This window comes from Cervus elaphus, chromosome 30 (assembly GCF_910594005.1).
Source record: "Cervus elaphus chromosome 30, mCerEla1.1, whole genome shotgun sequence".
NCBI classification, from domain to species: domain Eukaryota; kingdom Metazoa; phylum Chordata; class Mammalia; order Artiodactyla; family Cervidae; genus Cervus; species Cervus elaphus.
Window position 1 is genome coordinate 69,896,344 of NC_057844.1, and position 23,187 is coordinate 69,919,530.

The 23,187-nt window shown below is 40.5% G+C and overlaps 1 protein-coding gene across 1 annotated transcript in view; it reads right to left on the reverse strand.

Annotated features, from left to right (window-relative positions):
- LOC122686753 (ATP-binding cassette sub-family C member 4-like) overlaps positions 1 to 23,187 on the reverse strand; it is a 119,530-nt gene that overhangs the window by 51,636 nt on the left and 44,707 nt on the right. The window contains 6 exon segments of the mRNA XM_043891995.1: positions 3,343 to 3,489; positions 14,148 to 14,224; positions 14,603 to 14,640; positions 15,431 to 15,571; positions 16,305 to 16,472; positions 18,877 to 18,973. Coding sequence (XP_043747930.1) covers positions 3,343 to 3,489; positions 14,148 to 14,224; positions 14,603 to 14,640; positions 15,431 to 15,571; positions 16,305 to 16,472; positions 18,877 to 18,973 — 668 coding nt within the window.

Genomic DNA, 23,187 nt, shown 5'->3' on the forward strand with positions numbered 1-23,187 from the left:
CATTAAATCCCAGGGAAATGTATTAGGTGTTGGCAATTTTGTCTCCTTTATTGACAGACAGCAGAATTTTGGCAATTTTATTTCTTTGACTGACAGAAAACAGAACTTGGAAGCTTGATTGACAGACAACAGAACTTTATGGTTCCATGAAACAGCTTCCAGTGAACTAATATATGTGGTTTTCTCTTCATGACATCACATACCAGAAACAAAGTCCACCCTAAATTATGTATTACAAATTACACTTTTGAAAATAAAAGATAGGAAAGAGTTCAATTTAATCTACCACTAAATGAGTAGGTAATAGATTGACCCCAAACCTTTTGGGCAAACTAGGCTTATCTTTGTGGTACTTATTTGGGCTTGAATTTTCTTGAAGGAATGAAGTCCTGCTAATAGATATAGGAGGGGGAAGCAAGATAAACATTAGTGTGCTGGCTGCTTTAACAACAGTGAACTTGAAGATTTAAACTTGGTCCCAAATTCTTGAATAATAAATGAATTAAGTGTCTATAGCAAAAACCACTACAATATTGTAAAGTAATTAGCCTCTAACTAATAAAAATAAATGGAACAACAACAAAAAAAAGAAGCCTATAGGTCTTGAACATGAAGAACCTGGCTAACTGTGGTCATGAGACCTCAGAAGCTGAGATAATAGAAATTCAGTTCCTTTTAATGCTCCCATCTTTACAAGTGTAGTTTTCACATTAACAGGCAAAGTGGAGCAACTTCACAGCCATAATAGCATGGGCTCCTCCAGTCACTTCCTTGTTCTAACTTCCTAATACGATGAGATCTGTGTGGGCCACTGCATCTTACCATCCTGTGCTCCTCACAGTGCCTGAACCAAAAACAACATGCACTGAATAAATCTACACAAAACGTTGCTCTCAACATTCTTACTTAATCTTCACAACACTCTTGTAAAACAAGAAGAGCAGCATCTCCATTTCACAGGAGATGAAGTTCCTAGACACCATGTCACCATTGTCACTAAGGCTCATTAGGCACCAACCATGTGCTAAGCACTGTGAATGTATTAACTAACTTGGCACAGTGGTAAAGAATCTGACTGCCAATGCAGGAGATGCAAGAGATGCAGGTTTGATCCCTGGGTCAGAAAGACGCCCTGGAGTCAGAAATGGCAACCCATCCCAGTATTCTTGCCTAGAAAATTCCATGGACAGAGGAGCCTGGTGGGCTATAGTTCATGGGGTCTCAAAGAGTTGCACATGACTAAGTGACTGAGCACAACAATGCCCATAACATTAAGATCAGTTAGGTGTGAATAGACTCCTCATTTTACAGATAAGAAAACCAAGAAACAGAGAATTGAAGTTACAAACACGTATATATTAACATCACTATAAATAGTTATTACTATCAGCAACTAGCACCAGTACTGAACCCAGGCATTTGGCTCCAGAGTCCACACTTTTTCTTTTTCCCATTTACTTTTTGATTAGTTGGAGGCTAATTACTTTACAATATTGTAGTGGTTTTTGTCATACATTGACATGAATCAGCCATGGATTTAATGAGATGGATGAAACTGGAGCCCATTATACAGAGTGAAGTAAGCCAGAAAGATAAAGACCAATACAGTATACTAACACATATATATGGAATTTAGAAAGATGGTAACGATAACCCTATATCCAAAACAGAAAAAGAGACACAGATGTACAGAGAGTCCACACTTTTAAACCAAGGCAGACAACATCCTGCCTTGAGATCTGCCTGCCCAATAGTGTCCACCTTTTTAGGCCTACAGTCCTGTGGCTAGCTGATGACTAGGCCAAGGCTACTTCTGTCCGACCTCCAGCCCACCTCCCTTAACAGGCCCTGTCAATTATTACTTGCATAAACAAAGCCACCTGAGCCTCACAAAAAATCTAACCAACTAGATAAAGTGGGCATGTGCGCTGATGAACTAACACCTCAAAGAAACCCAGTATGGCGGCTACCTTCCAAAATAGGATAGGTGAAAAACACAGAGTGGAGACATCAACCACCGGAAAACCTGCAGGGACACTCATATTGAGAAACTTACTACTGAGCATCCACCTGCTATGTACCACAAAGCCTCTTCTTACATGTCACCAAAATCCACTCTAAAACTATAGGGTTAATTTCATTGATGAGGATATTTACATTTCATCAATCTTCTAATTAATTTATCATTGCCATTTTAGGTAAACCTCAAAGTGTCAGCACATGCCAGAAGTGCTGTGATTCCAGAAATGGATGGGAAATGAAAGAAAGAAACACACAGCCTGTCTCATGGAGAGAAACTCCTTGTAAGAAGGTCCTTCCTAAAGAATAACTTAGCTTGTGGGCTGTGCTTAGTCGCTCAGTCGTGTCTGACTCTTTGCGACCCCATGGACTGCAGCCCACTGGGCTCCTCTGTCCATGGGGATTCTCCAGGCAAGAATACTGAAGTGTGTTGCCATACCCTCCTCCAGGGGATCTTCCCAAATGGGGGTTCGAACCCAGGTCTCCCACATTGTAGGTGGATTCTTTATCATCTGAGCCACCAGGGACGCTTAACACCACGTAACACAGCCAACGTTTTATTTTATTTTTTTTTATTTTTTAATTAGAGGGAAATTGTTCCACAATGTTGTACTGGTTTCTGTCATACAACAATGTGAGTTAGCCATAATTATACATATATCTCCTTCCTCTGGAGCCTCCCTTCCCTCTCCCCATTCCACCCCTCTAGGTTATCACAAAGTTCCAGGTTGGGCTCCTAGTGGTCTATATCAATTTCCCACCAGCTGTCTATTTTACACATGATAGTGTATCTGTGTCAGTGCTACTCTCCTTCCCCTGCTGTGTCCAGAAGTCCATTTTCTACATCTGAGTCTCCACTCCTTTCCTGCAAATAGGTTCATCAGTACCATTTTTCTAGATTCCATATATATGCATTAATATACAATATTTGTTTTTATCCTTCTTTCTTATTTCACTCTGTATTAACAGGCTATAGGTTCATCCACCTCACAACCACTAACTCAAGTAGTCAACAACATTGAAATACATTTCCATCAAATGTATGGTGTTTTGTATGCCAGGCAACAAATGGGTTCCCTAAATCATCCTGCAAAGTGAACATTTATTTTTCACAAGTGCAAATTGGAATAAAAGCTTATATGCTTCTATATTCAGATTTTCTCTGGTAGGAGGGAAAATATCAGTTTTTTATAGAAAATGAATCAATACACACAGTGATTTTCTTCCAAGCATCTCCCCCATTTTCAAACATAAGCTATAATAAGGCACCAAATGGGTTTGTTAACAACCATTTCTACTGAGAAAACTTAGTGTCTGACTTACCTATTGAGTTTCTATCGAAGAACAATACCAGAGATCTCAAAATGGACTCTACCATTTTGCTGTGCAAAGTTTGTGAAGAATTAACAAGGATGTGGAATAACAACAGAGATCTTGTGATGCCGAAAAGGATGGTAAATACATTTAAACCTGAAATAAAGAAACATCACTCAGCACAAGATCTCTTCTTTTTCCTCAATGATCCTAAAGCACAGCACTTTATAAGTGAGTTATGTATTTTATTCTGTAAATACAATTTATGTATAAATTCATATACAATATAGAGTAAATTTATACATATAATAGATTCTATAAGAGTTTAATACAATCACAAGATACATTTATAAAGAATTTAAAAATCACTATGTCCCTCATAGTTAAATAGAAACCACATGGGGAAAACATTCAGTGTAAGCTACAATTTCAGGCTTTCCTAATTCAATTACATGTTCTAATAAAACTGAGAAGAAAGAAAATGATAAAATGCAGTCATCTTTCCTTCTCTGAATATCAAATCTTACTATTTACAACATGTCCCACAATTTAAAAGTGAGCTATGTCTTGGTACCAAACAAAAATTGACTTTAAGGCAATAAATAGTAGACTGAATAATGTACAAAATGAATATGTGATCTGAAAGGTAGATTACTGGAAATCACCCAATCAGAACAGCAGACAGATAGACAAATGAAAAAATAAATAAATAAATAAAAATGAATGCAATATAAGAGACCTATTTTATAACATAAAGCATGCTAATCTAGGCATAATAGAAATTCCTGAAGGAGAAGAAAGAGAAAAAAAAAGGATTAAAATGTATTTGAAGAAACTATGGCAGAAAACGTTCCAAATCTAAAGAAGGAAACAGATATGCCAGTACAGAAGCAGAGGGTCCCAAACGAGATGAGCGTGAACAGACCTAAACCAAGACATATATAATTAAAATGGCAAAAGTTAAAGAGAAGATTCAAAGGCAGCAAGAGAAAAACAAAAGTTAATTACAAAGGAATCCCACCCACACCATGCCCCCGGTGGGGCCAAGGCTATTAGCTGTTATTTCTACAGAAAAGTTGCAGGTAAGAAGGGAATGGCAAGATATATTCAAGGTCCTGAAAGGGAAAAAAAAAAATCTGCAACCTAGCATGCTCTATTCAGCAAGATGAGCATTTAGAATAGAATGAGAGGTGAATGTTCTCAGACAAGCAAAACCCAAAAGAATACAGCAGCACTAAACCTGTCCTAAAGGATACACTAAAAGTGACAGTGAAAGTTGCTCAGTCATGTCCAACTCTTTGTGATCCTGTGGACTACAGTCCATGGAATTCTCCAGGCCAGAATACTGGAGTGGGTAGCCTTTCCCTTCTCCAGGGGATCTTCCCAACCTAGGGATTGAACCCAGATCTCCCGCATTGCAGGCAGATTCTTTACCAGCTGTGTCAAAGGGAAGTCCAAGAATACTGGAGTGAGTAGCCTATCCCTTCTCCAGTGAATCTTCCAAACTCAGGAATTGAATCAGGGTCTCCTGCATTGTGGGCAGATTCTTTACCAACTGAGTTATCAGGGAAGCCTCCCACCATATACTAAAAGATCTTCTCTAAATAGAAAAGAAGCAAGAATCCATGGGGAAGAGAATATCACAGTTGGACAGTAAACTACTTACATAAGCCAACACACAGATTAAAAATGTTTTTCTGTGAAAGTGATAATAACCACAATGAACAGCAAAAGGATAAACATTAAGATGTATGAGGCACATCAAAATCATAAAATGGGACAGGAGAGTAAGAAAACACAGATTTTTTTTTTTCAGAATGTGTTTAAGCGTATATGTTGTTATTAAGTCATGTTGCTAAGTTGCTAAGTCATGTTCAACTCTTGTGACCCTATGGATTACAATCTACCAGGCTCCTCTATCCATGGGACTTTCTAGGCAAGAATACTGGAGTAGGTTGTCATTTCCTTCTCCAGGGGATCTTCCCAGCCCAAGAACAGAAACCTTGTCTCTTGCATTGGCAGATGGATTCTTTACCACTGAGCTACCAGGGAAGCCCTAAGCTTATATGACTACCAGTTTAAAGCAAGTAGATAAAGGAAAACGTTAACATAATTGAAAAAGAGGGTAACCATAAATCAAAAACATACAGTAGATTCACAAAAGTCAAGAAGAGAACAGAAGCATAATACAAAAGAAAATAATCAAAACCAGAAGAGAAAAAAACAAAAGGAACAAAGAAGAAATAAAAATCAAGAGGAAAACAAAGTTTAATTGGTGATAAATATATACATATAAAAAATTACCTTAAATGTCAAAGAACTAAACACACAAAAGACACAAAGTGGCATACTGAATAAAAATAATAAGAGCATACAATACACTGCTTATAAGAGACCTGCTTCAGGGCAAAGGACGCACATAGATTGAAAGTGAGGGGATAGAAATAGATATTTCATGAAATAACAAGAAAGTGGAGGCAATAATACTCAGACAAAATAGACTTTAAAACAAAGATTGTACAGAAAGATATAGAAGGACACTATAGGAAGATAGTACACTTGTCAACATATATGCACCCAATATAGGAACATCCAAATACACAGAACAAATGCTGATAGACATAAAGGAGAAATTGATGGGGATGCAATAATAGTAGGAGAATTTAACACCTCACTCACATCTACTGACAAATCTTCTAGACAGAAAATCAAGCAACAGAAATCTTAAATGAACAATAGAAAAATCAGACTTACTAGGTATTTTCAGGACATCACATCCAAATCACATCACAAAAACCCCCCAGAATACTCCTCCTTTTCAAGTGTAGATGGACCATTCTCTCGAATGGACTCATACTATGACACAAAACAAGTCTCAACAAATTTAAGAGGACAGAAATTATTTCAAGCATCCTTTCTGACCATGAATGCATTAAACTAAAAATCAACCACAGAAAAATAAGGAAAGAATGATTACATGGTGAGAGAGTCAATTCCTAGGCAGATTGATAAGAAGTCCAGGGGTCCCCAAGGAGAGAGGGGTCTGAAATTCTCAAGGAGGAAGAAAGGACAAACTTTTTTGTCCCTCTACATTCCCTAGGATTATATAACAATAGGAAAAGGAGTACGTCAAGGCTGTATATTGTCACCCTGCTTATTTAACTTATATGCAGAGTACATCATGAGAAATGTGGGGCTGGAAGAAGCACAAGCTGGAATCAAGATTGCTGGGAGAAATATCAATAACCTCAGATATGCAGATGACACCACCCTTATGGCAGAGAGTGAAGAGGAACTAAAAAGCCTCTTGATCAAAGTGAAAGAGGAGAGTGAAAAAGTTGGCTTAAAGCTCAGCATTCATGGCATCTGGTCCCATTACCTCATGGGAAATAGATGCTGAGACAGTGGAAACAGTGTCAGACTTTATTTTTGGGGGGCCCCAAAATGACTGCGGATGGTGACTGCAGCCATGAAATTAAAAGACACTTACTCCTTGGAAGGAAAGTTATGACCAACCTAGGTAGCATATTAAAAAGCAGAGACATTACTTTGCCAACAAAGGTCCGTCTGGTCAAGGCTATGGTTTTTCCTGTGGTCATGTATGGATGTGAGAGTTGGACTTTAGAGAAAGCTGAGTGCCGAAAAATTGATGCTTTTGAACTGTGGTGTTGGAGAAGACTCTTGAAAGTCCCTTGGACTGCAAAGAGATCCAACCAGTCCATCCTAAGGGAGATCAGTCCTGGGTGTTCATTGGACGGACTGATGCTGAAGCTGAAACTCCAGTACTTTGGCCACCTGATGCGAAGAGTTGACTCATTGGAAAAGACCCTGATGATGGGAGGGATTGGGGGCAGGAGGAGAAGGGGACAACAGAGGATGAGATGGCTGGATGGCATCACCGACTCAATGGGCATGAGTTTGAGTAAACTCTGGGAGTTGGTGATGGACAGGGAGACCCGGCGTGCTGTGATTTATGGGGTTACAAAGAGTCGGACACGACTGAGCGACTGAACTGAACTGAATGTATCCTGCTTGAGGACAGTCTCTGGAAAAAACCTTCTGGCTAATCCTGTTATCTTAAAATGTAAAATATGGGAGTAGGTCTAGTGACGTCTTTACAACCTCCAGATATTCTTTTGATTCACTGTAATAACTAATTAGAGAATATATAACTCCATGGCTAACACTGGCAAGGGGGTACTCTTTCTGCCCTCTTCTGATGCCTATGTCAGAAGCTTTCTCTATCTCCTTTATACTTTAATAAAGCTTTATTACACAAAGCTCTGAGCAATCCAGCCTCGTCTCTGGCCCCAGATTGAATTCTTCTCCTCTGGAGGCCAAGAATCCCAGCCTCTTTTCCATGGTTCAGCAACAACCTTTCAATGGAAACTAAACAACATGTGGGATTTTCCAGGTGGTGCAGTGATAAAGAATCCTCCTACTGATGCAAGAGATGTGGGTTCAATACTTGGGTCAGGAAAATTCCCTGGAGTAGGAAATGGCAACCCACTCCTTGTCTGGAAAATCCCATGGACCGAGTAACCTGGTAGGCTATATATAGTCCATGGGATCACAAAGAGTCAACACAGCTGAGCAACTGAGTGCACACAGACAAAAAACATGTTACTTAAAAAAAAAAATGAATTAACAATTAAATCAAGGAGGAAATTTAAAAATACAAATGACAATAAAAACACAGCCATACAAAATCTATAGAGTGCAGCAAAAGCAGGTCTTAGAGGGAAGTTCATAGTAACATAGGTCTTCTTCAAGGAACAAGAAAAACCTCAAATAAACAACCTAACCTACCACCTAAAAGAATTAGAAAAAGAAGAACAAAACCTAAAATCAGCAGAAGGATGGACATAATAAATATCAGAGAGGAAATAAATATGTAAAAAATAGAAAAAAAAATCAATAAAACCAAGAGCTGGTTCTCTGAAAGGGTAAACAAAATTGGCAAGCCTCTGGTTAGACTTACCAAGAATAAAAGGAGAGAACCCAAATAAACAAAATATAAATCAAAGAGGATAAGTAACAACTGATTCTACAGATACACAAATAAACTGTGAACTGTATTTACTAACAAACTGGACAACCTATGAGAAATGGACAAGTTTCTAGACACATACAGCACATCAAAACTGAACCAAGAAGATATAGAAAAGTAGAGCAGACTGATCATTAGAAATGAAATAGAATCTGTAATTGAAAAAAAAAAAAAAAACTCCCTACACACAAAAGTGCAGGACCAGATGGCTTCACAGGTGAACTTTACCCAACAAAAAAGGAAGAGCTTATACCAATTCTTCTCAAATTCTTCCAAAAGACTGAAGTGAAGGGAATATTCCCAAAGACATTCCATAAAGCCACCATCATCCTGATACCAAAACCAGACAAAGATACTACCAAAAATGAAAATCATAGGACAATATCCTTGATGAATACAGAAATGTAAAAATTCTCAACAAATTATTAGCAAACTGAATCCAACAACACATAAAAAAATCATGCACTATGATTAAATTGGATTTATCCCAGGGTTATAAGTATGGTTTAACATATACAAATTAATTGATATGATACATCATATCAACAAAAGAAAACACAAAAACCACATGATCATCTTAATAAATACAGAAAAAGCATTTGATTAAATTTAACACCCATTCATGATAAAAACTCTTATGAAAGTAAACACAGAGAAGTAAATCTCAACAAGATGAAAACTGTTTATGACAAAGTGAAAGTATAAGTCTTTCATTCATGTCCAACTCTACAACTTCATGGACTGTATGCAGATCGCTAGGCTCCTCTGTCCATGGATTTTTCCAGGCAAGAATACTGGAGTGGGTAGCTATTCCCTTCTCCAGGGAATCTCCCCAACCCAGAGATCAAACCTGGGTTTCCTGTATTGCAGGCAGATTCTTTACCAACTGAGCCACCAGGGAAGCCCATTTATGACAAAGCACACGGCCAGTATAAAACTCAATGGTGAAAAGCTGAATGCCTTCCTGTTAAAAATTTGGAGGAAGACAAGGATGCCCACTCTCACCAAGTCTATGCAACATAGTACTTGAAGTCCTAGCTACAGCCATAATTTAAGAAAAAGAAATCAAACTTATCCACATTTGGAGGGGAGAGGTAAAACTATCACTATATGCAGATGATAATATATATCTAAAACTGTAAAGACTCCACACAAAAACTAATAGAACTGGTAAATGAATTTAGCAAGGCAGAAGGATACAAGATTGACACGCTGAACCAAGTTATTTTTTTTATACTCATAATGAAACATTACAAAAACAATGTAAAAACAAATAAAAATCACATTGAAAAACTTAAAATACCCAGGAATAAACATGACCAAGGAGGTGAAAGATTTATAAAACATTAAAAGAGGAAGCTGAACATGATCCAAAGAAATGGAAAGATATCCCATGCTCTTGGATTGGAAGAATTAATACTGTTAATACTGTTAGAATGGCCATACTACCCAAAGCAATCTATAGATTTAACAAGATCCCTATCAAATTATCCATGAAATTTTTCATGAAACTATAAAAAATACAGCTAAAATTTATATGGAACCACAAGAAACCTAGAGCTGCCAAAGCAATCCTGAGGAGAAAGAACAAAGCAGGGGTCATAGCCCTCCCAGACTTCAGATGATAGTACAAAGCTATAGTAATCAAAATGGTGTGGTTTTGGCACAAAAATTGACTATGAATAAATGGAATAGAGAGCCGAGAAATAAATGCATACACCTTCAACACCTGTTAAAGTTAATCGTCAATGGAAGAGGCAAGACTTGTATATTATATACAATGTATATTATAAAAGACAATATCTTCAGTAAGTAGTTTTGGGAAAGTTGGACAGCTGTATGTAAATCACTGAAGTTAAAACGACTCTCACACCATACATAAAAATAAACTCCAAATGGCTTAAAGACATAAATATGACATGACACCATAAGACTCCTAGAAGAGAACACAGGTAAAACTTCCTCTCACATAAATTGTACCAATGATTTCTTAGATCAGTCTCCCAAGGCGATAGAAATAAAAGCAAAAATAAAGAAATGGGACCTAACCAAACTTATAAGTTTCTGCACAGCAAAGGAAACCATAAAAAAAATGGAAAGACAATCTACAGACTGAGAAAAAAATCTTTGAAAATGATGCGATTGACAAAGGCTTAATTTTCAAAATCTAAAAACAGCTTATACAATGATCAAAAAAAGCAAACCTGCTCAAAAAATGGACAGATGACATAGACATTTTTCCAAAGAAGACATACACAGATATATGACAACTGCTGCTGCTGCTAAGTCACTTCAGTCGTGTCCGACTCTGTGCGACCCCATCCCTGGGATTCTCCAGGCAAGAACATTGGAGTGGGTTGCCATTTCCTTCTCCAATATATGACAACAGGTATATACAAATATGCTTATCATTGTTAGTTATGAAATGAAAAGCAAAACTACAATAAGGTATCACTCAACATCAGTCATAATGACCATCATTGAAAAATACAAATAACAGATGTTAAAGAGGGTGTGGTGAAAAGGGAACATATGTACACTGTTGGTAGGAATGTAAACTGAGGCAATCACTGTGGCAAAGAGTGGAGGGTCTTCAAAAAGCTAAAAATAAAGTTGCCTTCAGTTCAGTTCAGTTCAGTTGTTCAGTCATGACCAACTCTTTCAGACACTATGGACTGCAGAACGCCAGGCCTCCATGTCCATCACCAACTTAGGGAGTTTACTCAAACTCATGTCCATTGAGTCAGTGATACCATCCAAATATCTTATTCTCTGTCATCCCTGTCTCCTCCTGCCTTCAATCTTTGCCAGCATCAGGGTCTTTTCAAATGAATTAGTTATTTGCATCATGTGGCCAAATTATTGGAGTTTCTGCTTCAACATCAGTCCTTCAAATGAACACCCAGGACTGATTACCTTTAGGATGGACTGGTTGGATCTCCTTGCAGTCCAAGGAACTCTCAAGAGTCTTCTCCAACACCACAGTTCAAAAACATCAATTCTTCAGTGCTTAGTTTTCTCTATAGTCCAACTCTCACATCCATACATGACTACTGGAAAATCCATAGCTTTGACTAGATGGACCTTTGTTGGCAAAGTAATGTCTCTGCTTTTAAATATGCTGTCTAGGTTGGTCATAACTTTTCTTCCAAGGAGCAAGCATCTTTTAATTTCATAGCTAATGACAACATCTGCAGTGATTTTGGAGCCCCAAAAAATAAAATCTGGCACTGTTTCCACTGTTTCCCCATCTATTTGCCACGAAGTGATGGGACCGGATGCCATGATCTTAGTTTTCTGAATGTTGAGTTTTAAGCAAACTTTTTCACTCTCCACTTTCACTTTCATCAAGAGGCTCTTTAGTTCTTCTTTACTTTCTGCCATAAGGGTGTTGTCATCTACATATCTGAGGTTATTGATATTTCTCCCAGAAATTTTGATTCCAGCTTGGGCTTCATCCAGCACAGCATTTCCCATGATGTACTCTGCTTATAACTTAAATAAGCAGGGTGACAACATACAGCCTTGATGTACTCCTTTCCTGAATTGGAATCAGTCTGTTGTTCCATGTCAAGTTCTAACTGTTGCTTCCTGACCTGCATACAGCTTTCTTAGGAGGCAGGTCAGGTGGTCTGGTATTCTCATCTGTTTAAGAATTTTTTACAGTTTGTTGTGATCCACACAGTCAACGGCTTTGGCATAGTCAATAAAGCAGAAGTAGATGTTTTTCTGGAACTCTCTGGCTTTTTCAATGATCCAATGGATGTTGGCAATCTGATCTCTGGTTCCTCTGCCTTTTCTAAATCCAGCTTGGACATCTGGAAGTTCATGGTTCATGTGCTATTGAAGCCTAGCTTGGAGAATTTTGAGCATTACTTTACTAGCATGTGAGATGAGTGCAACTGTGCAACAGCTCAAGAATTCTTTGACACTGCCTTTCTTTGGGATTGGAATGAAAACTGCCCTCTTCCAGTCCTGCGGCCACTGCTGAGTTTTCCAAGTTTGCTGGCATATTAAGTGCAGCACTTTCACAGCATCATCTTTTAGGATTGGAAATAGATCAACTGGAATTTCATCACCTCCACTAGCTTTGTTCATAGTGATGCTTCCTAAGGGCCAGTTGCCTTTGCATTCCAGGATGTCTGGCTCTAGGTGAGTGATCATGATTATCTGGGTCATGAAGATCTTTTTTGTACAGTTCTTCTGTGTATTCTTGCCACCTCTTCTTAATATCTTCTGCTTCTGTTAGGTCCATATCATTTCTGTCCTTTCTTGTGCCCATCTTTGCATGAAATGTTCCCGTGGTATCTAATTTTCCTGAAGAGATCTCTAGTCTTTCCCATTCTATTGTTTTCCTCTATTTCTTTGCACTGATCACTGTGGAAGGCTTTCTTATCTCTCCTTGTGATTCTTTGAAACTCCACATTCTAATGGGTATATCTTTCCTTTTCTCCTTTGCCTTTCACATCTCTTTTTTTCAGAGCTATTTGTAAAGCCTCCTAAGACAACCAGTTTGCCTTTTTCATTTCTTTTTCTTGGGAATAGTCTTGATCCCTGCCTCCTGTATAATGTCATGAACCTCCATCCATAGTTCTTTAGGCACTCTATCAGATCTAATCCCTTGAATCTATTTCTCACTTCCACTATATAATTGCAAGGGATTTGATTTAAGTCATACCTGAATTGTCTAGTTGTTTTCCCTACTTTCTTCATTTTAAGTCTCAAGTTGGCAATAAGGAGTTTATGATCTGAGCCACAGTCAGCTCCCAGTCTTAATTTTACTGACTGTATAGAGCTTCTCCATTTTTGGCTGCAAAAAATAAAATCAGTCTGATTTTGGTATTGACCATCTGGTGATGTCCAAGTGTAAAGTTGTCATATGATCCTGCAATTCCACTCCTGGGCATATATCCAAAGAAAACTAATTTGAAATGATACATGAACCCTGTGTTCACTGCATTACTATTTACAGTAGTCAAGACATAGACACAATCTCAATATCCATCAACAGATAAATGGATAAAGACGATGTGGTATACACACACACACACATAATGGAATACTGATCCGCCATAAAAAAGAATGAAATAATGCAGCATGAAACTTGCAGCAACATGAATGGGCCTAGAGATTATCAAACTAAGTGAAGTAAATCAGAAAGAGAAAGACAAACATCTATCACTTACATGTGGAATCTAAAATATGATACAAATAAACTTATCTACAAAACAGAAACAGACCCACAGAGAGAGCAGATCTGTGGTTGCCAAGGGGAAGAAGGGTAGGGGAGGGGTGGACTGGGCATCTGGGGTGAGCAGATGCAAACTATGATACAGAGAGTGGATAACAAGATCCTACTGCATAGCACAGGGAATGGTATTCCATAGTCTATAACAAACCTTAATGGCATATAATATGAAAAATATATAAGCACATATATATTCATATATACATATATAGCATATATACATATATATCATTCTATATATATGAAACTGAATCACTGCTGTACAGCAGAAATCAACACAACTCTACTACATCAACTATATGTCAATAAAATAAATTTTTTAAAAATTCTTCATTCAATCTCTTTCTTCTAGTCAATTTTAAAAATAATCATTCCAATTAATTCACAGAGTAAATGCAACTCAGACTTAATCTGTTAAGACATTACTGAATTACTCCTGGAAGCCCTAGTTGCTCACACAGGCTCACTGAAAGCATGTCACACTCCTGTATAATAGAGTAGAAGATTCCACTTTACCTGAATAAACTACTAAGTACCAGTTCAGATCAATCGTCGTTTCATTTCTATTAACACTGACGTCATGTTCATCCGCCCTATGGAATAGGGAAGAGAAAAAAATGCAATAGATAGAATTAGGTAAAGACAAAAATTTAACCTCAATTTAGGAGACATGGTTTATGCTGGAAAACGATTCCCAGCTCATGGGGCCTGGTGTCCCTCCACCTTATAAAAATTCAACTTGAATCATGAGTTTCAGTTTTCAAAACTGTCTGCGAGGAAGCTACTGAGGGTCAGACATAGGGAGAGACCATGGGAGGGTCATATTCCCCCAACAGGAACTTTTTCTTCAGGGAAACTATGTGAGGGTCAGAAGAGGAGACTGAACGAGCTCTACCTCTCCCCCTGACTCTGTGGGAAGGGGGGCTTCCCATAGACTTTCAGCACTTTGGGTTAGACCAAGAATCACTCACCAGTCTTGAAGCCACCAGTCCTGCAGGGCGTAGGCGACCTGGAGCAGGAAACACAGTCACTCAGACACTGAGGTCACTGAGTCCCACCCCACTCACAGGATGGGGGAGGGGAAGGCTTCAGGACACAGAGGCGGTCCTTCCAGCTCAGGTCTGCGCCAAGCCCCTCACCCCAGATGGCCACAGGTCAGGGGAGGGCACGCTACATTTTAATATCTCCAAAAGACATTGTTCTTTTCCTAGAAGCTCTCTGTCATGTATACACAACACCAGTAAAGCTCAATTATTCAGCTCCCCACAAAAAATGCTTTTCAATGCAAATCCAGATGGACTGCAAATATAGTAATAATAGTGTAAACGTTGGAGTTATTCAAATCAAAGAAACTTAATAGGTACTGTGATGGTCAGTTTTCTATGTCAGCTTGGCCAGGCCAGTCTCCAATGATTCAAACACCGGTCTTGACATTGCCATGAAGGTATTTTGCAAATGTGGTTCATATCCATCATGAGAACTGAAGTAGAGGAGATCACCCCCAAAACTGTGATGGCCTCATCCAGTCAGTCAGAGGCCTGAAGAGCAAAACCTGAGGCTTCTTGGAAGAGGAAGAAATTCTGCCTCAAGACAGCAGCATAGCTCCTGCCTGAGGTTCCAGCCTTCAGGCCTGCTTTCCTGATTTCACATTCACCCAGCTAGATCCCACAACTGAATAAGCCAATTCTTTGAGATAAATCTCTTCATATACATATTAAGAATAGTGATAACATAAATAAAGTATAAATAATATGTAAACACCAAGCTGAGGGCATACCAAAAAATGTCTCTTTATTTACCTGAGCTGCAATGTTCACTAGAATGAGGAAAATGATGATAAACCAGTGAGCACCGGCTGTGAAGTAATTCTTGTAGGTCTTACAACCAACTTGTCCCTTTGAATGGTCCTCTAGGGGTAGTTTAACCAGTATATCCTCAGTCTGTGAGGGGAAAAATGGCAGTGAGAGATAAAACATTAAGTAATCGATTCCTGAATATCAGAAGTTCAAAAGTAACTTTATTGCAAAAATGTGGGGACACACACAAAACTCATATGCTAGCAAGAGTGAAAGATAGTCCATCTTCTAAAGAGAAGTGTGTGGAAATATCTAGACAAACTACATATGCATTTATGCTTGGACCCAGCCATCCCACTCCTAGGAATCTATTAGAAATAAGAAAACATCATCTGCATGAGGTTATTCATGGTTGGGTGGCTTTGCTTAAAGTCAATCATGACTCTCAACACAAGCACAACATATCCCATTCAAGTATAAATGCAGAAGCTTGTTCAAAATAACACAGAATGATATGGAACTAACATTTAGCTCTTAAACTTTTATTTTGTCATTCAATGATGGAAACATAAAACATAACTGAGTCTCAAAATACTAGCCAACTACAGTAAACTGAGCTCACACAGCAAGTTGGAGTAAGGTGAATCTGGGCAGCAGGGGGCAGCATGTGATCAAAATCTATGTGGCTCCTGAATTTCAGAGAGTGATTCCTGAGTGTGGAATGTGAGGGACTAATCTGAACACTTATCAGGATCATCCAGGCTCCTGGGTTTGGATGTCAAGGAGGACCTGTGTATATATAACCGGAGCAGACCAAAGGCCCACGAGGCCTCCAAGAGCAGACAGACCAGGGCATGTTGCAAGATGAGAAACTTACATCATGGTCCTCTGGGGCCGCATCTTTCACTGAGGGTGTGGAAGACTCTTGAGGCTGGTCTGGAGACTTGGAAGATGGTTCAGACTCCTCAGTCTTCTTTGAAAGGGAACTAGAATCTATTCTGGATTTTAGGAACTCAGTGTAAGGCCCCTTTTGCCCCATTTCACCCTAAAATTAAAAAAAAAAAAAAAAAAAACACTGAAAAGAATGTATTTGCATTTGGTAATACTACTGCTGCTGCTGCTGCTAAGTCACTTCAGTCGTGTCTGACTCTGTGTGACCCCATAGATGGCAGCCCACCAGGCTCCCCCGTCCCTGGGATTCTCCAGGCAAGATCATTGGAGTGGGTTGCCATTTCCTTTTCCAATGCATAAAAGTGAAAAGTGAAAGTGAAGTCGCTTAGTCGTGTCCTACTAGTAGCGACCCCATGGACTACAGCCTACCAGGCTCCCCCACCCATGGGATTTTCCAGGGGAGAGTATGGGAGTGGGTTGCCATTGCCTTCTCCTTGGTAATACTAATCTAATATAAATGCTAATCAAGAGAAGTAAACGATCTTAAGTTATGATTTTTGTAAGAAAGTTATCATTAGGTTTGAAATTCTTGTGGACAAATCTAGTTCAGTTCAGCTTGACACAGAACTGAGCATTGTGTTCTCTGCCAAACCCTGTGTTAGGTGCTGGGGGATATGAAAGAAATGTGTGCTCATGTGTTAAAGATGGAGACCATTAACATAATAAATGGCAGGCCACTCCAGTATTCTTGCCTGGTAAATCCCATGGACAGAGTAGCCGGGTGGGCTACAGTCCATGGGGTTGCAAAGAGTCAGACATGACTGAGCAACTAAACAACAACATGTTTGAGAAATCTGAGCCCCATATTCCTAGGGGAGTGGAGAACCTACACAGGGAACTACTTCTAGGGAGGTAGAGGTCCTGCATTTTAATAATCTTTCCCGGAGTAGAATTTCACTTGATAAGTGAGGGATATGGTCACGGGCCTGTGGAACAGACAAGGGTTTAGGACACTGTTGCTGAGGCCCAGAGGCAAACAAGCCAAGACTGAAGCATCAACCAACCAGTAAGCCTGAAATATTCTCATTTATCTCCAGTCCACCACCAACCTAGCGTAGGAGTTGTGGATTGAACAGTAGCCCCCAAAAGTATGTTCAAGACCTAAACATGACATCTGTGGATATGACCTTATTGAGATACAGGCTCTTTGCAGAGGTAATCAAGTTAAGATGAGGTCTTACTGGAACAGGGTGACCCTACATCCAGTAATACTGATGTCCTTATGAGAAGAGACCCATACAGACACAGGGACAATGGCCTCATAACATCAGAGGGAGAAACCACAGTGCTGCAGCTAGAAGCCAAGGAACACCAAGGGAAGCAGATGAACACCAGAGACTGGAGGAAAGGATTCACCCCTCTGGAGTCTTCAGAGAGAGCATGGCCCTGCCAGCACCTGGATTTGGGACCCGTAGCCTCCAGAACAGGGAAACAACAAACTTCTGTTGTTTTAAATCACCCAGTTTGCGGTGTTTTGTTACAGCAGCTCTAAAAACTGACATCCTAGCTTAAGCTCACGCTGCTGTCTCCTCAGCTTTACTAAACCTTGTAACTGCTTCTGCTGTCGCCCCTCCAGTGACCATCAGAGGACTCTTAACTCCCACATCAGACTATACCCCTCCTCTGCTCTGGACCATCCAAGGTTTCCATCCCACTTCTGGTCCCCTGCCCATTGCCTGGAGACCAGCTCCCTCCCATCCCCCTGCTCACTCTCCTTAGACACGCTAGTCCTCGTGTCGTTCCTCCAACCTACCAGGTCAGCTCCTTCCTAAAGACCCCCTGCCTCAGACTCCCTCCCCCAGGTGACTGTGTGGCCCCCACCTTCATGTCACTCAGACCCCATGAGGCAGCAGCTCCTCAGAGAGGCCAGGATGTCACCTTCTCTGTCACATCCTCCCCATAAGAACAGGTGCCCCGTGAAGGCAGGGCCTTGTCCTCCTGCCGCACAGGCTCCCACACGTATCAGGCACATAGAGACCTGGGCAGGGAGACCAGCAACTGGAGACACCAGCAGAGAGGGCATCTCTGACTCTGGTGCTTGGCTACCAAACCTCACTTCTGGTATTAATGGAAGATGCTGTTTAGCAAACTGCATTTGACTATCACATGGTTACAAACAGGTCTTAGTATCTGTAATTTCCAAATTAGTATACTTTGACTTAAATCCTGGAAGGGGAAAACAAAATCTTGTACATAAAATAGCATTATTGTCCTTAACAAATTTCATTAGAACAGTGGTGACTCAGTAATTCCATGGTAGCACTTTTATACACTTTAGGGTTTATGTGGCTTAGAGCATAATAGTGACATTTCTATGGTCTTTGAATTCATCCTCAGAGGCATGAGTACCACCAGCTCTGGGAAGAAGGGGGCAAAAAACTGAGGGAGAAGAGGGCATTTACCATGAATCCAAGAGAGTGACCTATTGAGAGGATCTGGCCTTCACCATAGTGCTAGCAAGTGCTAGCAAGCTCCACAGATTTCTAGAAACTACTTACATTTTCCAATATCAGAGTGTTGCTTGCAGCTTTTATGTACTGCAACTGATGAGTCACTAAAATTGTGATCTTATCTTTCAAAGCTTGGCAAATACACCTGCAAATATAAAAGGTATAGCATGCAAAAGCACATTAATGGGGTACTCCAAAGTAAAAAAATTTATACTTTTAAAACATAGTGAGACAAAAACAACACAATAGTCAAAGATCTGTAGTTTAAATACCAAATAAATGACAAAATTTAATACAACATAAATCAATGAATCTGGCAAGGTCTTCAAATTCATCAGCAGCAAACTTGACTCCAGCTCCACTAAAAAAAATTCTAAAAAGCAGTCCAATGGAGGAGGCACCAAGAGCTAAATTCTTTTACCTAAAACTCAGCTTCAGTTCAATTCAGTTCAGCTCAGTCGTGTCCGACTCCCTGCGACCCCATGAATCACAGCACGCCAGGCCTCCCTATCCATCACCAACTCTCGGAGTCTACTCAAACTCATGTCCATCGAGTCGGTGATGCCATCCAGCCATCTCATCCTGCGTCATCCCCTTCTCCTCAAGCCCCTAATCCCTCCCAGCATCAGGGTCTTTTCCAATGAGTCAACTCTTCACATGAGGTGGCCCAAGTATTGGAGCTTCAGCTTCAGCATCAGTCCTTCCAATGAACACCCAGGACTGATCTCCTTTAGGGTGGACTGGTTGGATCTCCTTGCAGTCCAAGGGACTTTCAAGAGTCTTCTCCAACACCACAGTTCAAAAGCATCAATTTTTCGGCACTCAGCTTTCCTCACAGTCCAACTCATATCCATACATGACCACTGGAAAAACCATAGCCTTGACTAGATGGACCTTTGTTGGCAAAGTAATGTCTCTGCTTTTTAAAATGCTATCTAGGTTGGTCATCACTTTCCTTCCAAGGAGTAAGGGTCTTTTAATTTCATGGCTGCAATAACCATCTGCAGTGATTTTGGAGCCCCCCAAAATGAAGTCTGACACTGTTTCCACTGTTTTCCCATCTATTTCATAAAGAAAAGCAATTGAGCAACACTGAGATTCCAAAACTCAACTGAACTAAAGCACTTTGTTATTTCTATGTGAGAATAGGAGAACAGGAATCTATGTCATATAAAAATGTGTACATTTTTAGGCAATTTTTATGTGGTTATTTATGATTTACAATGTACATATTAACAACAAAAATTAATAGTTTCTTGATAACCTTTGCCAGAGTGCATATTCTAGACCCTTCCCCCCAAATAATATTAGGCAGAAAATGAACGCTGGCGTGGCCTCCATCAGTCTCTTCAACATTCCCAGTCCCATTCAGGAAGCAATTCTTCTTTCATTAGGACTGAACACCTTCCAAACATGGAAATGAAAGAACAGAATCCAAATGGTCCAAATTGGAGTGGAAATCAACCAACAAATCAAAAGACATACCACTTCTCTTAGCCAAGACCCCTGTATGGTCAGACCACCCAAAATGGCTGTTCTCTTGCTCTCTGTACATCCCCTGCCTGACCAGTACCTGCTTCAACTACACCTCCTCACATGACTGACCTTCCTATACGCGTGTCCCAAGGCCCAGCTAATGACTATTCTAGCTTTAAATCAGAGTCCTCCACTATGCTTGTCAAAGGGGCAGGAGGGGCATGACCCTCTGCTGGTTTCCATGGTAACTAACAAGCCAACTAGATGTCAATTCCCCTGAAACTGGTAGTTACCTCCTGCCTGTTAAGAGCAACAGCTGCTGCCAAGTTCTGCCGAGGTGTGACCCAACAATCCCCTCACTATCCCTCACATTATTAAATGTGTCCTTTCACAGTAACCCCTCAGACTGCTTCTACATTTTAAATGCAGACCCCCAAGGGATTCAACCCCAGTTTCATCCCACTGGGTCCGCAATCCCCCCCGCCCCACCAGGAAGTTAGTGCCCGGGTCCAGGACCCTGGTGACTATAGGCAGGGCTCCAGAGAGGCAACCTGGGAGCCCGAGCTCCTCGCAGAGCAAATCTCAGGAACAAGGGCCAGAGCTCAGCCTGTGAGTGAGTCAGGTGGAGAGTCTGGAGGCAGCAGACTGCAGCTCAGTCCCTCTCATGAGCTTGATGACATCAGACAAGCTACTAAACAAACCTCAGTTTCTCCATCTCAAACAATGTCAATAACAACTCACCCCATGTTCTGAGAAATCAAACCACCAATTTGCCCAGTAAATGTCAGCCCCCTTCCCCACTCCTCCCTGACCATGGGCTGTCATGTGCTTTGGACACAGGACAGAAAAATCCTAAGGGGACACTCTGGATACTGGGTCTGTGATCAGAAGCAAGACCCCAGGATGTAGACACCCAAACCATCGCGTCATTAAGTCCAAAAGGATTCATTTTTACCTTTTGAGATGTCTTAGTTCAGTTTGTACCTAAGTTTCTTGACTGAGGAAGCCCTCTTCAGTCTTAGTACTAAAGCTTTTAATGTAAATGTTTCTCCTTAATTTGTAATTACTTGCCAATTGTCCCTGAAAGTGGTTGTAAATCAAATCTGATGGGCTGCTATATTCAAGATAGAGCAACCCAAAAGTTGTAAAATGTTTTCTTCCTAATATTCCATCACATATAATGTAATATAAATAATTCCAGAGTGACCAACTAATGGCTTTGAATTTTTTCTAAATAATGCTTTTTATTAAGCATTATTTATTTAGCATTATTATTGAGGACTGTGGGAAGACAGAGGGCACGGGCGTCCCCTGGAGGAGCAGGAGGCAAAGGCAGGACCCACCTTTCACCTTCCTCCTGTGTCCTGCTGCAAGGCTCCCCGGCTCTGGGACTGAGGGACCGTATGTACATACAGACGGACGTGAGAAAGGACCGCCCACAGAGCCAGCACAGCCAGACACCGAGTGAGTAAGGGGACGAGCTGGAAAGGCTGATGAGGGCTGTCGGCAAAGAAACCTGTTTGTTGACCTTTAGCTGTTTCCTGAACATGGGAAGTTGAGCAGGGCTGGAGCAGGAGGGTGAGCTGTGTAGACAGCAGTGTGGCAGTGTGATCAGGACAGACCCGAAGAGCTGATGACGCAGGAGGCAGGGGGTCTGGTGATGTGGGGCTGAAACACATCGGGATCCATAGCATAGTGAGACAGCATCAGTTCGCCTAAGGCCTCTCACCTCTAGGTGACAGAACCCACTTAGTGTTCAAGTGTAATGTGGTAAAACCTTAACAACCTTGGATATAGCCTCACGACTGAAGGAAACTCCTAACATCAAGTACAAGTGCGATTCATCCACTTTTAATGAAAGCCTCCAGCTGCCACTTCTGCCTCTATTCAGCACTCACTACCCTGTATGGAAACTCTCTAAAGCTTGACTCCGCTGACATTTCCCCGGCATCTGTCTTAACAAGCTCCACGTAGAGACAGGATCCTCAGAGGCAGGAATGAGAGCTGGGTGTCCTCTCCCTTATTCTTCCCAGTGTGGTCCTTCCCCTCTCCTAGCTCACTGTCCTCCTTGTAAACTGAGAGGTTTTGTGTAGGAACATCTGTAAGGGCATCTAACTCAGTGCACACAGCAGGGTGTTAATAAGTGCAGCTGGAAGGTGCTTTGGCTTTAATAAAGTGAACAGCAAGGGAACTAACTCTGGGGGGAGATGTGGAGGCTGTTTTAGCAAAAGCAAGTTCTTGAGGCTTTCAAGGAGGCCAATCTAGACTCCATCAAAGGCCTCAGTCAGTATATGTTAAGACATACACAGAAAAGCTTCGTAGTTGTTCTCTTTCAGGGGTTCTATGGCCAAGCAAGAGCCACTGACACCAAATTCCAGAATCACAAAGTGAGTCAGGATTTTAGAAAGATTCTAAATAACAGATTCACATTCAAGTTAACCCTATATTGTGGATCTAAGTATTCATTCCACAAGCGTCCATGAAGAGATGTTAAATGATTAAAGCTATACTCTGATATCAAGTATGGCTCTGATAAATTATTCTTGAATTCTAGGCTTTGCTAAGTATTTTCAAACCTACAGAATAATAAGCATAAGCTAACAGGGTCTTTCCATGGAAGCTCTATGTCAGTACTGAAAACTGAGTACCTTCTAATGTGCCTTAAATGGTGGAGGAAAAGAACTGGCAGCCAAGCATCAGATTACAGAGTTCCACTCTATGATTTAAAAATTGGATATCATTCTTCTTATTCCAGGGGTGTGGATCCGTCCAAGCGTCTGGATCCATAAACTGCAAGTCACAGGGTAGAATCTGCCATCTATCCCTGACTCCCTAAAGCATGGACCCCACTGGCCTCCACACACTGGAAGCACCTGCTGTATG